The sequence below is a fragment of the Pelodiscus sinensis genome, chromosome 2, assembly GCF_049634645.1.
Source record: "Pelodiscus sinensis isolate JC-2024 chromosome 2, ASM4963464v1, whole genome shotgun sequence".
Lineage (NCBI taxonomy): Eukaryota > Metazoa > Chordata > Testudines > Trionychidae > Pelodiscus > Pelodiscus sinensis.
In genome coordinates this window covers 213,391,628-213,407,807 of record NC_134712.1, presented here as the reverse complement: position 1 = coordinate 213,407,807, position 16,180 = coordinate 213,391,628, and the positions used below count along the sequence as shown (strand labels likewise).

General features: G+C 43.0%; 1 protein-coding gene across 3 annotated transcripts in view; it reads right to left on the bottom strand.

Moving 5' to 3' along the window:
* Positions 1-10,843, bottom strand: part of CDK6 (cyclin dependent kinase 6) — a 210,773-nt gene extending 199,930 nt beyond the window's left edge. Inside the window, exons 1-2 of one of the 3 annotated variants that reach the window (XM_006114476.4) lie at positions 10,345-10,843; positions 7,202-7,693 (exon numbers count right to left, since the gene is read on the bottom strand). In XM_006114476.4, coding sequence (XP_006114538.1) covers positions 7,202-7,434 — 233 coding nt within the window. In that variant the 5' untranslated portion in view covers positions 7,435-7,693; positions 10,345-10,843. Of the gene's footprint in view, positions 1-7,201; positions 7,694-8,911; positions 9,047-9,800; positions 9,951-10,344 lie in introns of those variants that run through there. The other 2 variants (XM_075922365.1, XM_075922366.1) reach the window with 2 other exon arrangements.
* Positions 10,844-16,180: the final 5,337 nt, after the last annotated feature.

Genomic DNA, 16,180 nt, shown 5'->3' with positions numbered 1-16,180 from the left:
CAGACTTCTTCAAATCCTAGCCATCTGCAGATCCAATTCAAAATTACTCTGATTTCCAAAATCTCATTTAGTGGTTCACTAACATTACAGCCACTGGTTCTCTGATTTGATTACCCTTCCTTTCTCCAGTATTGTTCTCAGCTCTCCATCTCCATATAATCTTCCAGCGTTGGTAAGGCTCACTTTTTCACCTCACCCTATAAATCTGGGACATTCTCCCTTTCTTCAAGTGATTTCCTCCCTTCAAATCTTGACTACAAACCATCTTCTTGGTGTTAGTTTGAATCCCACTGATTTTCTCCCCCCTCTTATTTCATACTTCCATTCTTCTCTAATTGAAACGAATGTGCAATTTTACCATGTTTTACCTTGTAGTTTTACCATGACTGCTCTTAAATCTCAGTTTCCTTTCCTTTTACTTTCCTCCATCTTTGCACATTACTTTGCCCTTTCTGCCTTCTGAGAATCTCAGATTCTGACAATATATATTTACTATTTTATCTCTCTGTATTGTTAGTGGCTTGTCATGCATCACATACAGAGTTCTATAAAAAATAAATTGATTGAATGATGTTGACCTGTAGGAGTGATATTGCACACTTTAAGTTATAACATTAGTTTGGCAGTAAAAGCAAGGAAGGAAGGAAACAGAATTCACTGGAGACTACTGCCCCCTAAAATAAAACTGTTGCACTTTAACACAAAGTGTTTGATGCAACTTCTGAATGGCTTCAGTAGACTGTCGTTTAAAATTTATTACCAACCAATATTAACATCCATGGAAGTAAAAAATGAATATTAGTGTCTATATTTCAAAATTTCCTTTCCACTTGTACATTTGAATTAAAAACACAAAACCAAAATTTTATTCACCCTGCAAAGGGAATTATTGTTCTGAATGCTGCCAATAATCAGGCTAAACGAGGGTACTTGACACTGAAAACTCAAGTTATATTTTTATTGTTAGGCTGTATGCTCTATTTTTATATGGTCCTATTACACTGTAATGCTACAGGAATTAGACTATTAAATACCTCTGAAATGTTGAGCTTGTCTACAGGGAGTGAAGCAAACATTGGCTTTTTTCTATAAAGCATAGCCTACAAAATTGTTAATATTGTCTTCTGATATTTTACATCCTTTGGGACAATATTAAAAGGCCCCCAAACCATTGTCAAATTGTACAAATAGAGTAAAGGAATGATACTTATTTGGTTTCCTATAGACTGGCTCCATATTACAGGGAGGTCATTGAATAATGTAATGCCTCCAACTGGCTAAACCATCATGTAGGAGCTGGAGTCAATTATCTGGGCTACATGTCTTGGAAACTAACAAAAGAGAGAAATGAGATTTTCTGTATTTGTGTGCTGAATGCCCTTGTTAGGCTGGCAATTGAGGCATTCAGTAAATACAAGCTAAAGGTGCCAGAATTTTGACAATTCTTTTAACAGCAGGAGCACATTTCAGATCACCAAATTCTAATCAGGATTTGTCTATCTGGAGCTCTTAAGACCCGTTAACTCCCAACAATACTAAAAAGCCAGAGTTCTGGGAAAGTTAAGTGCCAAGAAACAAAAATATAGGGCTTTGTGAGTATGTTCTCTTTGCTTGAGGACCTTGAACATTCATAATCCTGCTAAAACTGTTAAATATATTTGTCTTGAAAACATTTGGAATCTGAGTATTCCCTCGCTTGTAGCACTTTCTTTGAATGCATATTTCTAGCATGAAGCCTGATTAACTAAAACTAGTCACTGATTAATAGCAGGAAAAATGTAAAATGAATACAATATAGAGCTGCATTTTACAGTGTGATCATAAGAAGATTTTTTTTACAAATCTATTACAGCAAGTAATACTCCCAGTTTTACACACAGGAATTTCCTGAATCTAATATGTCATTCATTCCTGGCAAAGTCTGTCCTTTGTCTACATATATTTCATTTCCCCCCCAAATAGAACAGCAGTAAGTTACATAAGTGCTAGACTAATTTGTGCCAGATTTAACTACTATATATATCATCTTTTAACGAAGCATTTCATCTTCCTATCTGAACAGCGGGCTAGATGAACAACTTAATTGTAATACTATGAATTGCTATTAATACACAAAATACTTTTTTTTAAAAGCAATGCATGACAAAATTTGCTCACATAGATCTTTCTTTAGTTTTAATAAAATAGAATAAAATGTCTTGACTCAGAGGAACTTTCATACCTAGGCAAATGTGAAAGAGAGAACATTTTCTACACAAGCAAACTCTTTCTCATTTTGAGCCTAGCTCCTCTTTGGGTATGTCTACACTACCCGCTAGTTCGAACTAGCGGGGTGATGTAGGCATACCGCACTTGCAAATGAAGCCCGGGATTTGAATTTCCCGGGCTTCATTTGCATAAACTGGGTGCCACCATTTTAAAATCCCGGCTGGTTCGAACCCCGTGCCACGTGTAGCCGCGCGGCACGGGGTTCGAACCAGCCGGGATTTAAAAATGGCGGCACCCAGTTTATGCAAATGAAGCCCGGGAAATTCAAATCCCGGGCTTCATTTGCAAGTGCGGTATGCCTACATCACCCCGCTAGTTCGAACTAGCGGGGTAGTGTAGACATACCCTTTCTGATTAATCCTGCAGTGAAGTCAGAATAAAATTCACAATCTGTTGGAGTAGAAGCAATTGTGATGTCACAAATTCAGCACTGCAATATAGAAATATGGAGAAGGAGAGCCAGGACTGAAACAATGTGAACAGAAGCTGAATTAGCAAAAAACAGCATGGTTAGAAAAAGTTGTAATGTTATTAATGGTTATTTAAAAGTGTAGCCCATTGTGACATTTCTGTCAACCGGGTTAAAACCTTTACCATCCCAATGCCAAGTAGCTTGGGCATAAACTGTTTTTCAGGGGCTGTGGGAAGAAATCCAAACCACTATGACAGTTGTCTCCAAGCTTTTGGAGCATGAGATCGCTTTTTGAATATAAGTTCAATCCAAGATCTACCTCAAATGTAAATGCCCTTGCCCTGCCTCCTTCCCGCCCCTTCTCCAAGACCCCACCCCTACTCACTCCATCCTCTCTTGCCCATCCTCACTCACTTTCATCAGGCGTGGGCAGAGGGTTGGGGTGCAGCAGGCTCTGGTCTTGGATTAAGGGATCTGGAGTGTGAGAGGGGCTCTGAGCTGCTCTTGGGACAGGCAGTTGGGATGCAGGAGGGGATTCTAGGTACAGGCTCTTAGATAGCATTTGGACGCAGGGGTACGCAAGGCTGCGGCAGGGACTTGGGGTGCAAGAAGGGGTTCATGACTGGTATAGGAGTTCAGGATGTAGGCTCCAGCAGGGTACTGCTTATTCAGGTGGCTCTTGAGTTGGTGGTGGTGCAGTGGGGCTAAGGCAAGTTCACCCCTGTCCTGACCCTGGACCACTCCCTAAAGCAACCAGCAAACTCCATCCCAAGTCCTGTTGTGCCCCCCCTCTGCTGTGTAGAGAAAGGATACAGAGTGGGAGGGGACACCTTGACATTAGCACCCCTCCTCTCGTCCCTTTCCCTGCACAGAAAGCAGGAGGCTCCCAAGGGGGAGGGGCAGCTCCAAGGCAAAGGGCAGGAGATGCACAGCAGTGGGGGGAGGGGCAGCTGAAGTGCTGGCACTTGATAACCTCTTGGCCAAACCAGTCAGGATTACCTGTGAGAGGCTCCAAAATCTACCAGTAGATCCCAATCTACTGGTTGGTGACCACTGCACTATGATAACCCTGAGTCTACAGTACCTCTTGTCATTTCTGCAATCCAGCTCCACAGAGATCTGTGACAGCTGAATTCATGTAGCAAAAGGTCTACCTGGACATCCCATGCACCTGGTCATCCTAGGCCCCAATCATTTTTCATCCTCCACTCCATGGGGACAGCCAGAAAAATCCCATTCAGTGCAGGGCACCATGACCTGGCCATTCCTGCACACTAAAACCACATCAGCATCACTGGACCGACGGGGGTTTCCAAAGGAAGAGGAAGAAGACAAAGCAAGTTCTATTGTTCACTGAAAGTTGTATCATTTGTGGGTGTATTGATATATACTGTCTGACGCGAGCAGATGGAAGCAAATTTGTTCAGGTGCATTGATCATGTGTGGCACAATTATTGGAAGTTTGTCTATATTCTGATTCATACAGCCATCATGAGTTTTATTGAACAATTCATGACTCACACATTTCATTGCTCAGCACACCCTTTTCTGCGTTATACTTTCATTTATCACTTATTTTGAAAAAGAGAAATTTCCCATTCACTATGATACTTGACTTTAAATGCTACTTTAATTTTTTTATTCTAGTTATCTGATAATGATGCAGTTTTTATCCTAGTGTGAAAATGCTGCATGTTTCACTACCTTATTCATGAATACTGACAAGGTTCTCATTTCTAGACTGGTTTCTCAGATACTCAACATTTGTAATGAACAAAATACATTTCATAATTGCGTGCAGACAGGTCAATGGAGTGAAACAGCAGATTTTAGTATTCAACATTTTCTTTTCTGGATATATTTACATAATACAAAAAAGTAATCCTGTAATCTCAAGAAATTATAAGATCCTCTACTATGTTTGGTAAAGGAATCAAAACATTTAAATATTTGTTCCTTCCTATACAAACAAGTTAGTCTTCATTAAAAGGAAATTATTTCAAATACTCCAGAACAATACTTTAATCTCCTCCTACTCAAAAGATACCAAGAAAATAAAGGTATGCTTTTAAATAGAATTTCTTCCATTCCAGAAGAATTACTGCGTGAACTTGCTTTTTATTTCTTACTTCCACAGATGGAAAGAAGGTGCGGTAAAGGTGCCAAACTCACTAGTACATAATGACCCAACCTGTGGCATCTGAAATGCTGGTTGCAGCAAGCACTGCAGGCTTCAAGAAAATGTAATTAAGTCCTGGAACATTCTTCCAGATACATTTCTATTAAAACTACATATTCAAAAGTACATGGTTAAGTACTTGTTGCTCGGACGTGATACATTATTCATTTGATCTTATTATAAATATTTTCACTTGTGATACATCTGTAAAACACCAACTAAAGGCTGCTCTGCATTTTAGTCTGAACAAAACAAGTCTGTATTTGCACCCTCTTTTTCAGACATTTTGCTCTCTGTGATTTTGCTGTGTTAAAGTGTTTACAAAAGTGTTTTAAAGGGTTTATGAAAATTAGAAGGTTCAAGAACTGACCCTCTTTCTGGATATGGAGTGTATATGGAGTGACCCCAGCAGGGACAAAAATGCCACTGGTATGTCTTATATTTAAGCATCTCCAGGATTTTCATTTTTTCTATACCATCTAGGCTTTCATTTAAAACAAACAAACAAGTAAACAAACAAACAAAGATCAAAAGTTGCAAATGGAGAGTGGCTAAAATAAGGCACCTAAATCTGTACCTAGGCACCAAAATAAGAGGCCTGAATTTTAGAAGTTCTGACCACACCCAAATCCTACAACAGAAACAGTGTGCAATCACAGAGTACCTTTAAAGCAAGCCACTTGTTTAAGCACCATATGGATATGCTGTTCAACTTTAAATACCCACATTTGAAAAATGTATACTAAGTTTCTAGTCCTCTGTATTACTAGATAGCCATAAAAAAACTGTCACTATCCAAACAACAGAAACAACAAATATATAAACTCCAGTCTACAACACACTAATCTCAATGAGGTGTCTGCTTGGAGTCCAGTTGAGATCTAAAAGACATACAGTAAGGGAAAGCCTTCCTCTCATTTTAAAAAAAGACATTATTTTCTAAGTTATTTTTAGAACGTAAATCCTTTGCCTACCAAATCCTTGGAGTAATAAGACTCTACTGCCACAAACATTTGGAAAAGAGAATGACAGCTTATCTATTTACCTTTGTATTTAAACAATTGCCCTAATTTCCATTCTCCTGTTGCAGTTTCAATATGGAACCTCAACTCCAGACCCTAAAACAATCTCAGAGCTGACATCGTATTCTTCATCTTGTACTTTTGCTTCCTAGGCCTATATGAGATCTGGCATCACAAAAGTATGAACTGTCTTCATTTTGCTGTCTAATGTTGCACTATTTGAGCTTATGCATAAATATCGGAGATGTATTTGTTTACATTTCATTCTCACCTAAAGTGCAGATCAGTGTAGTATCACACCCTCATGTACAGGTAAACCCCCTATAAAATGTCCATTTGCTAAAGTTCATAATGTATGATTAATAATGAATTCTACATATTTTGAAAAGAAATAGCTCAAAAGAACTTTCCAAAACTCTCTGCTGATTTCGCTTAGCCCTGCAATCATGCAATAAGTTTACAATGTATGACCATTTGCTAATAAAGCAATTACACAGTAGAGGGCAATTCCTACAATGTTCACAGCAAATTCCTACAATATTTCCAGCAAAATTCCCTCTAAGTTTCCTTAAGTTTTCCAGCATCCCTAGGCACAACCAACAAGGATTAATAAGCCATTCAAAAGTGACATGTCATATAAATCACAATGTTGAATACATAAAGATATAAAGGCTTATAACAAAAGCAGCCTTTGTTCAATAACTTTAGGCTTGGGTATTGAGAATTTCTAGTCACAACATGGAAATCCTTGTACCTTTCTTGATATTTCAGAAGCAGGGCTTGTAAACTGTATTTCTGTATCTGTGGTTACAAGTCCCCCTCTCCCTCCAATGAAGTCCTAAGTGGTCACTTTTCCTGCTTCTGCTTAACACACTGAACTAGAATTGCACAACTTCCCACACCTGTGCATCTAAAGTTGGAGGGATCATCACATTACCCACTGCCAATTTCATAATGAATAGGGGTGCCAAAAATCTGCTGAGTGGACACCCAAGACAAAAGAGTTATCTCTTTTCATTCCTGCTTGTTGTGCCTGTGGGGCTCAAAGGGTATTTGTGGCTCCTTGCGCATCTACTCAAACACTTATGTCACATGCCTATGCTTCTGGAGATGGGTTTCTGTTTGTGGGTGGCAGAGAAAAAGGATGAGGTGATATCAGGTAGGTGGCATGCTTGCCTACTAAAATCTTGACATCACTTTCCATGTATCATTTTAGTTGCTCATTCCATCCATCTACTCAAATTAGTGTCCAAATCCACCCTTCTATCATGTAACAAAACTGGACCCCAGCTGACCATAGGTTCCACTCTAGAGCCTCACCTGACCACATTGGGGTGCTCAAAGGTCTCCAGGTGTCTCAGTACTGCCACCTCACGAATGGTGGAGAGTGGCATTCCCTCCTCACTTGTTTGCACCCGCACTCTCTTCAAGGCTACAAAACGACCTCCATTCTTCAAGTCTCGGGCCTTGAACACCTTCCCATAGGCTCCTTCACCAATCTCAGCCACACATTCATACTGCTGGTCAGCCAGGCCCATGCTGTCCTTGTCCATGCTGGTGCTGCTTCTTCTCTTGACTCTGGAGTGTCTCAGGTCCAGCTGTTGAACTGGCTGTTTCCTGACTAGTAATCTGCTATGCTGAAAATGCACCGCACACACAGCTTGCAGAGCCAGCACTGCTGGAGAAGCAGGCACAAGTATTTCTCCCTCCTGCTCCCTGTGTTGCTTCAGTACAGTCCCCAAAGTGCTTTCTCTTTTTCAGTCACCAGCAATTATCATATCATCTTTGGGATCATTGTCTGGGAAATCAGATCTAAGGGACAAAACCCAAAAGTTCATTAGTGCTGGGGTTATCGCCTCTTCAGCATCAATCCTCCCTGTTTGTCACATGCAACTGCTGCACCTTCCATTCACTAATTACTTTACATGGTTACATAATTGAGAAAAACAGACTGACATATATTATTTGATGAGATGGATGTTTGAAGGATGCAATATGATGCAGAAAATGGGAGCAAGTGGAATGCTATAGGATTGCAAGGCATGAAAAGGACTATATGGTTACAGGGTTGGTACAAAGGGAGAGGAGGAGTAGCAAGTAAATGCCAAGTAAGGGTGGTACTCGCTCAGCGTTTGGAATGGGGGAATGGGACATAGTCCCAAGGCAGGAGGTACCAGTGCGGTGTTGGGAATGGGGGGACAATATGTCGGAGATGTGGGTTGGCTGAGCAGAGACCTATAGAAGAGGGTAGCAGGATGAGGATGGGCTGAGTCATAGCAGAGGAGATGAGAGTCCCAGGGAAGGGAGCAGCAGTTCAGTGTTGGAGATGGCTAGAGGGAAGAGTCCAGAGAAGAAGGGAGAAGGTCACTGATGGGAGTGGGTAGATCCCCAGGTGTGGGGGTAGGAGCTCAATGATATGGAGGGTGGGGGGAGGGAAGTGAGAATCCCAGGAGGGTTAGCAGGTCAATAACGGAAGGGGACTAGGTAAGGGGGTAGCAGGTCATGGGGGTCTGAGAAGAGTCCAGGAGTAGCAGGTCAGTGATGGGGGTGGGGAGAACTGCAGGTGAGGAGGTAGCAAGTCACTAATGGTGGGTCAAGAGGAGTCCAGGAGTGGGGGTAACAGATTAGTGATGGAGAGGAGAGCAGGGGAGGAGGGAGGAGTGCAGAAGTGGGGCTAGCAGGTTAGTGGTGGGGTCTGGGGAACAGTACAGGGAAGAGGGCAAGGAGTGTAGGGGAGGGGCTAGCAGGTTAGTGGTGGGAGTGAGGAGGACTGCAGGGGAGGGGATGGGAAGAAGTGTAGGCGGGGGCTAGCAGGTTAGTGGTAGGGTCTGGGGAAGAGTGCAGGGGAGAGGTTAGCGATGTGGGGAGGAGGTCAGGGAAGGGGCTAGCCGGTTACTGATGGGGAGGGAGGGGGGAGGGACTAACAGGTTAGTGATGGGGAGGTGTGCAGGGGAGGGGCTAGCAAGATAGTGAAGGGGGAGGGGTGCGGGGAGGGGCTAGCAGGTGAAATGCCCCCGCGGAGGGGCTCACCCCTGCTCCGGAGCAGCAGCTGCCTGACCCGCCGAAGGCAGGAAGGTGCCGCGCGGCCAGGCCGCTGCGTGCCGCGGGCGGAGCGGCTGCTCCGAGCCTCCCACGGCGCGCGCGTGTGAGGTCGGGGGGCCGGGCCTGGCCTCGCAGTGCGGCTCCGGCTCCAAGCGCCGGGGCCCGAGCTGTTCCTGCTGCGCCGCGGGGCCCTTCGCCTCGGCAACTGCTGCTCCAGGCAGAATCCGTGCCCCGGAGGAGCAGCCCCCGGCCCACCCCCGGACTGCCCGCGGGGGGAATCCCCCTACGGACACCCCAGACAGCCCGCGGGGCACGCCCCCACCCAGCCCTCCCACCAGGACAGCCCGCGGGGCACCCCCAGCCAATCCCCAACCGAGACAGCCCGCGGGGCACCCCCAGCCAATCCCCCCACCGGGACAGCCCGCGGGGCACCCCCAGCCAATCCCCCCACCGGGACAGCCCGCGGGGCACCCCCAGCCAATCCCCCCACCGAGACAGCCCGCGGGGCACCCCCAGCCAATCCCCCCACCGGGACAGCCCGCGGGGCACCCCCAGCCAATCCCCCCACCGGGACAGCCCGCGGGGCACCCCCAGCCAATCCCCCCACCAGGACAGCCCGCGGGGCACCCCCAGCCAATCCCCCCACCAGGACAGCCCGCGGGGCACCCCCAGCCAATCCCCCCATCAGGACAGCCCGCGGGGCACCCCTTAGCCAATGCCCCCAACAGGACAACCCGCGGGGGAACCCCCAACCAGTCTCCCCGTTAAGACAGCCCGCGGGGCACACCATCAACCCCCCCCGGACAGCGCGCGGGGGAATCCCGCAACCAGCCCCCCACCAGCCCTGAATGCCGAGAATCACCCTCTGGAAACATACGTTTTAGGACTGCGAGCCCGGGCAAGCCCCTCGCACGAATTCCCCAGCGAGGACGCTGCGGGATGGGGCCGGAGGACGGACAAAAGCACCCCCGAGGGAGAAGGCGTGCAGAGAGCCCCCTCCCCCCGACCAGCCCAATAGGGATGCATGCGGATGCATGCGGCGGCGGCGGCACAGGGGGACTGTCCCCACAAGAAGCGTGGGGGAGCCACCCACGGAAACACCCGAAAACAGGCGTGAAGCCCCCCCAGCCTCGTGCCCAGGGAACATGCACGGCGGTTCCCTGCCCCCATCCCCTACTAAGAACGCACACAGGCGAGGAAGGGGGGGGGAGGAAGGGGGGGGGGCGGCAGCAATTACACCCCTCCCGCCAGGGATGAACATCTTGGGGGGCCGGCCCCCCACAAAGCCCCAGATTCACAATCACGCCGCCTGAGGCAGAGAAGCCCCCCTTCGCCGCAAGCCACCCAGCGGGGAAGGGGGCCTGCGGAGCACTCGGCAGTAACACTAGACTAGAGGAAGCACATGGCCACTTCCAAATTACCTGGTCCGCTCCACGCTGCTCCGATCGCCGCACGAGCCCCAGATAATCTCCCGCTGGGGGAGGAGGGGGGGGTCACCTTCCTGGAGGCAAACCTCCCATTCGCTTCCCGCGAGCCAAGACCCGAACCGGGTAATAAATATTCACATGATGCTTCCAGCAGGTCTCTGCTGTAGCACCCCGGGCCACACAGGTAGCAACTGCGCCTCCTCGGCTCTACTGCTGCTGCCTTCCCCTCGCATCCTCCTGCAGCACCTTCCTGCCCAGGGAGCTTTAATTCAGATCAGCCTCGGCCCGCCACCCTCCCTCCTCCCCTCCCGCTTGGAAAAAAAAAAATTAAAAAAAAAAAAAAAAGCGTGACTCAAAGTCCCGCGTTTGCCAGGCTGCAGCGGATCAAAGTCCTGCAGGGCTCCCCCGTGTGCGGGGTTCGGAAACCAGCCCTCCACGCCGCCTTCTGCCGCTGCTTCTCTCTGTAGCCTCGCTCGGCTCCTGCTCTCTCTGAGAACAGCGGCGGCAGCACAGCTCGCAAGCCCCCCCCCCCCCCCTCAACTTTTTTTCCCCTTGCTTTCCCACGCTGGCTGAATGTGACTTGACCCCGTTTCAAAAAAGTTTGACATAGTGCTTTAACATTTCCGCATTCCTCCCCGACTACAAAGGCTGCAGCCGCCTCCTTCTGCTTTCTGTCTCTGCTCTCTGTCTTCACACTCAATGAAATCCTTCATGTGCCTCTGCCAAAGGCAGCCACATACCGCAAGGGTCGCCGCTAGCGCAACTGCCAGAGGCATGCACCCCGGGGGGGAAAGCGAGAGACATCATTAGGGAGCAAAAACCTTCGGAGGATTCTTATTTGCTCTGAGGCAGCGCCAAAGGACCCCCGGTCATAACTGGGGTACTGTTCTGCTAGGTGCTTTATAAGCACAATAATAATTATTTATGTTGCTGGAGCCCCTCAAAGGGCCCCATAGGCAACAGCGGTACGGACACCCAATAATAAATATTACTAAATGAAGCATGGCCCGGGCTTTATTATTATTTCGCTAAGCAATCACAATGTGTTTGACCTTGACAAGACAAAAACAAAGAGCAGTCCCTGCCCCCAAAGAGCTTACAGTGGAGAGGGGGAAATGAACGCTTAGTGCTGCCGGGAGCACTTTGTATAAAGCCGATTCCTACAAATATTGGAATTTGCTGCACAAGAATGCAGAAAACAGATGCCAAACTACTCTCTCAGGATTGGGAAACACATCTGGGATTCTTGATCTTCATTCCCCTCCCAGCTGATCCATTCCACCAAATTCTTGACAGAACCTCAAGGACAATTATGGAATTCAGTTACTAATGAGAATCAGTTCATGTGGCGCTTAAACCAGTTGGAACCCAAGATTGCTCACTTTTTTTTTTTTTTTTTTTGTGTGGAGATGGAGGATGGGCTAGCTGGAAAGACAACGGTACAACTATCATTCAGTTCATGGAGATAGTGCAGATGTCATCCTGTGATGAAGTTATTGACATTGAACACACTGCTATGCATTAATATATTTTATGTCCTGAAAATATCTCAGCACATATGGTTTTGTGTACATAATATTATATAATTAAAATACTTCAGTACAGAAAGACATTCACACAATTATTTTTTTTAAACGAACTTCACATGTCCTCTCAGCTGTCAGCTGAAATCAGGCTCGATGGAGCTGGTTCTACCACTCATTCCAAAAACGAGGGCAAATAAATTTCAAGGTTCCATCCTTGTTTCTGAACATTTAGAAGCCTCACTCTGACTGAAGCTACTGAGAAAAAAAATGCACATAACACCCCTGATTTCATTTGGGAGGAGAAATGGAATTTTGTGCCAAATAACTGGTACTTTTCTGCAAATAAAGTTTTATGTGCTGTGCACTAGAGTTTGCAGAAGTCCATGCATACATTGCAAGTTTTACAGGAACCAAATTTGTGTTCTTACTGTAGTGTATTAAATTAATAAACTGGAAATTCCCAAATGTTTTTGTTAAATTAAAGTGAAGATTGCTTGCTAAAGCAAGTGACAAAAATTGGTAGAACTACATATACCCAAAAAGTTAGTTAAAAATGTCAAAACTTTAGCATATATAAATAAGATAATCTGAATACAATTCAAATACATGCATATTAATACTTTTTCTAAAAATAATTCTAGACATGAACATTGATATCTCATCACATCTGCATGCCCATTGCCTTGGCTTATTGTTTCCATATTTTTAATATTTCAAGTTTTTGCACGCTAATATTTTTGTTTTCCTTTCCAACTTCAAAACTTTGGACCAGATTCATATACATAGGGCATAATCAACATCTCTGATTGTAACAGTATTCACTTTTGAGGATGGACAGGCAGCAGTATTTGCTTCTTGTCTTACTTAGTGGATTCCACATGGGAAAGGTAGCTTTAAATTCCAGCTGGGTTTTTCTTGGGATCTTATTGATAAAGACTGCCTGTGAGAGGCATTGAATCAGTTACATATACAACTTCATATTCAGCACATGCAGTGTGGGATAACTTTAAGCCCTTATGTTTTCCATTTTCAATGCAAGTTTTGTGTTCAAATTTGCAATTTTAACATTTTACCTTACTAAGTTTTGCACATCACAAAACCCATCCTCAAAGCTTTCTCTACAAAGATACTTAATAGAGAATATATTTGGTTGCTCTGTTTAGTATACATGTTTTGCCTGCATGAATTTATGATGGTCCAATACTAATGAGTGGGGAAGCCAGGAATAATATATGTTACTCATTCTTCTAAATAGATGCCAATAAACCCTCTATATCATACTATACAATTATGAATTTGCTATATTATACTTGGTTTTATAGGATTTTGAGGAATGTTTGAGAGCATTTTGAAAGTACTATGGGGTACTTTTTAATTGTGTGTGTGTATAACTTTCCACCTATAAGGCCAGCTGCTTGAGTTACCTTGAATCCTGCTGTGAAGTCTTCCCATGATACAAACACATCTCTAAAGTGAGGTTAAATAGATTTCATGAGCCTAAAAACTAAGTGATTTCAGGAAGAATTTCAAAATATATTTTGATATAAATAGTCAAGTAAAAATGGACAATATTGCAAAACAAATTGCAGCACAAAAAGCAACTACTTGTCCAAATTTGCAAAATTATTTGACGGTTTAAATCGTTAATAGATATAAAGTTATAAAGTAATTTCATATAACATGCTTTGTGGAAAAATTACGAACCAGCAAAACAGCATATATTTCCAGAAATAAAAATAATCCTGTTTAATTTTTTGCTTTTGAAAATATTACTAAAATATCTGCTTTTCCTTTTTCATGAGACATTTTACATTTCAGTGTTTCTGATTTCAAATATTTAAAAATGTATTGTTCGTCTCTCAAAATCAGGAAGCTTTATAATCCAGATAACAATACATTTCATATTCCTTTTTTAGTTTTAAATCTCTTCATTAATTTATATTACAAACACATCTGCATCCATTTTTGGGCACTGGTGTAGTGAAAGTTCATTAAATATTGTTGCTAAGAAACAAATTCAAAGAGTAGTTACTAAGTCTACTCAAATTATTACCAAAGTTTTTGTTGTACTGAAAAATTAGTTCGTGGGGTGCTCCTAAAAAGGAAGGAAAGAGAAAAAAAGAGAACTTTCTCCACATCTTACTTTTCTTTTAATCCATGAATATTTTATTTGTGAAACCCTATTTCTGAAAAACAACTTATATGGAAAGATATGTCAGTGGGGGCAATTTTCTTTTATTTTATTGATAATCAATATACATTAAAATATAATTAAATCACCTTAAAACTAAGACTTCAAAATCATATGTGCTGCTTTAAGGACTACAAAACACATTCATAAATGAGGTCTCTAAGGTTTTGCTGGAAGCAATGAAAAAGCTGATGATGTGACAATAGGTGACAAATAATTACTGGAATTAATATGCTCTTACAGCAGTTTATTTGAATAATCTGGCATCATGCAATACCATAGAAGTGCTATGAATAGTTTAAGACTCTCAGAAAGAAAGCTACATTGGCTTGTTTGGTGTTTTAACTGGTTCAGGGAACAGCTAAAATTTTATTGGGGATTCCAGAGCTTGGTGTTACAAGAAGTCCACATTCAAATCAGAGTGAAACTTGCACTTCAAAAGTACACATTTGAATAGAGGGTTTTGGAGAATAAGGTTCTCTGTTTAAACCGTTTCATACTGGTTTAGTTTTGTTTAGTCTGCATCTTCTATTTTAACTAATATGATATGGTTTTTAAACATGTAGTTAGGCATTAGTACTTAGAAAACCCCTTACATAGCTGAGAAACTATTATTTTGCCAGAATAGCCCCATATCAAGTGATGTGGTACAACAGATCATGTTTATTTGCAGCATCTTTTGGTAGTCAGATTTTATAATACATGAGCACAAATTGTAAAATCATGAGCAACATAACCTTTTGCAAGTGTAAAGAGGTTTGGTAAATAAAACACCTACTGTTTAAAATTATTATATATGCAGATATCCCCTAACTCAGTACTTTATCACAGATAATGTTGAACTCACATAATAAATTCTTAATTTAATAGTAACTGCGTTATACATTTGTGTGGGAAGTTGTATAACAAATAACAAACAATTTAAAAGCTACTTTTAAATGAAGTGTAGACATAAAGCAAAAATGTGGGGTTTTAGACAAAATATATTGCTGAGACTTGAAATAAGTATGAAATTATTTTACATAATTATATGATCAGTATGATCATTCATAATTAGTGAACCAGAACACTAAAACTCCTCTGATCCATATTTTCAGAAAAAATACACTTGCTTATAAACATATCCACAAAATATTTTAATAAGTTCTCATGTGATAATGAAATACTGTTCTATGTAGAATATATGTAACCACTGCATAATTGGCAATGTTTAAGGTATCTTAAGCCAATTTCACAATGATTCTATTTTATTTTTCTTTGAATCAGCATCTCTGTTTACTGTTGATAATTTTATATTTAGCAAATTGTATTTTTCCATCACTGAAGAAATAAACTCTACTGTGGAACTATTGTTTTTTTCTAGCAGAAAGAACCACAATATGATACTATGTTTTTCAATGCACAGATATTTTTCCATATTTGCTTTCTTATGATTTAGTAATCACAAATCCTAAGAGTTGCCAGGAAATATGCCTTGTGAAAAGCATGTTTACAAATAAGTCCATGCCTACATGCTTGTTCTAGTAAAAATCTGATCTTTTTAATGAATGCATTTGACTACATATATTACACATATCGGGCTCGTCTACACTGGCCCCTTTTCCGGAAGGGGCATGTTAATTTCAGCTATCATAGTAGGGAAATCCGCGGGGGATTTAAATATCCCCCGCGGCATTTAAATAAAAATGTCCGCCGCTTTTTTCCGGCTTTTAGAAAAGCCGGAAAAGAGCGTCTACACTGGCCCCGATCCTCCGGAAAAAGCGCCCTTTTCCGGAGGCTCTTATTCCTTCCTTCAAAGTAGGAATAAGAGCCTCCGGAAAAGGGCGCTTTTTCCGGAGGATCGGGGCCAGTGTAGACGCTCTTTTCCGGCTTTTCTAAAAGCCGGAAAAAAGCGGCGGACATTTTTATTTAAATGCCGCGGGGGATATTTAAATCCCCCGCGGATTTCCCTACTACGATAGCTGAAATTAACATGCCCCTTCCGGAAAAGGGGCCAGTGTAGACGTAGCCATCCTTCTTATCCTTTTCTTCAGATGAGATTTGGAGAATACCTTATTTGCTGTTGAAAGGAGCTGTTTTGCATTGTTTATTATCTGCTTACTATTTGTGATGG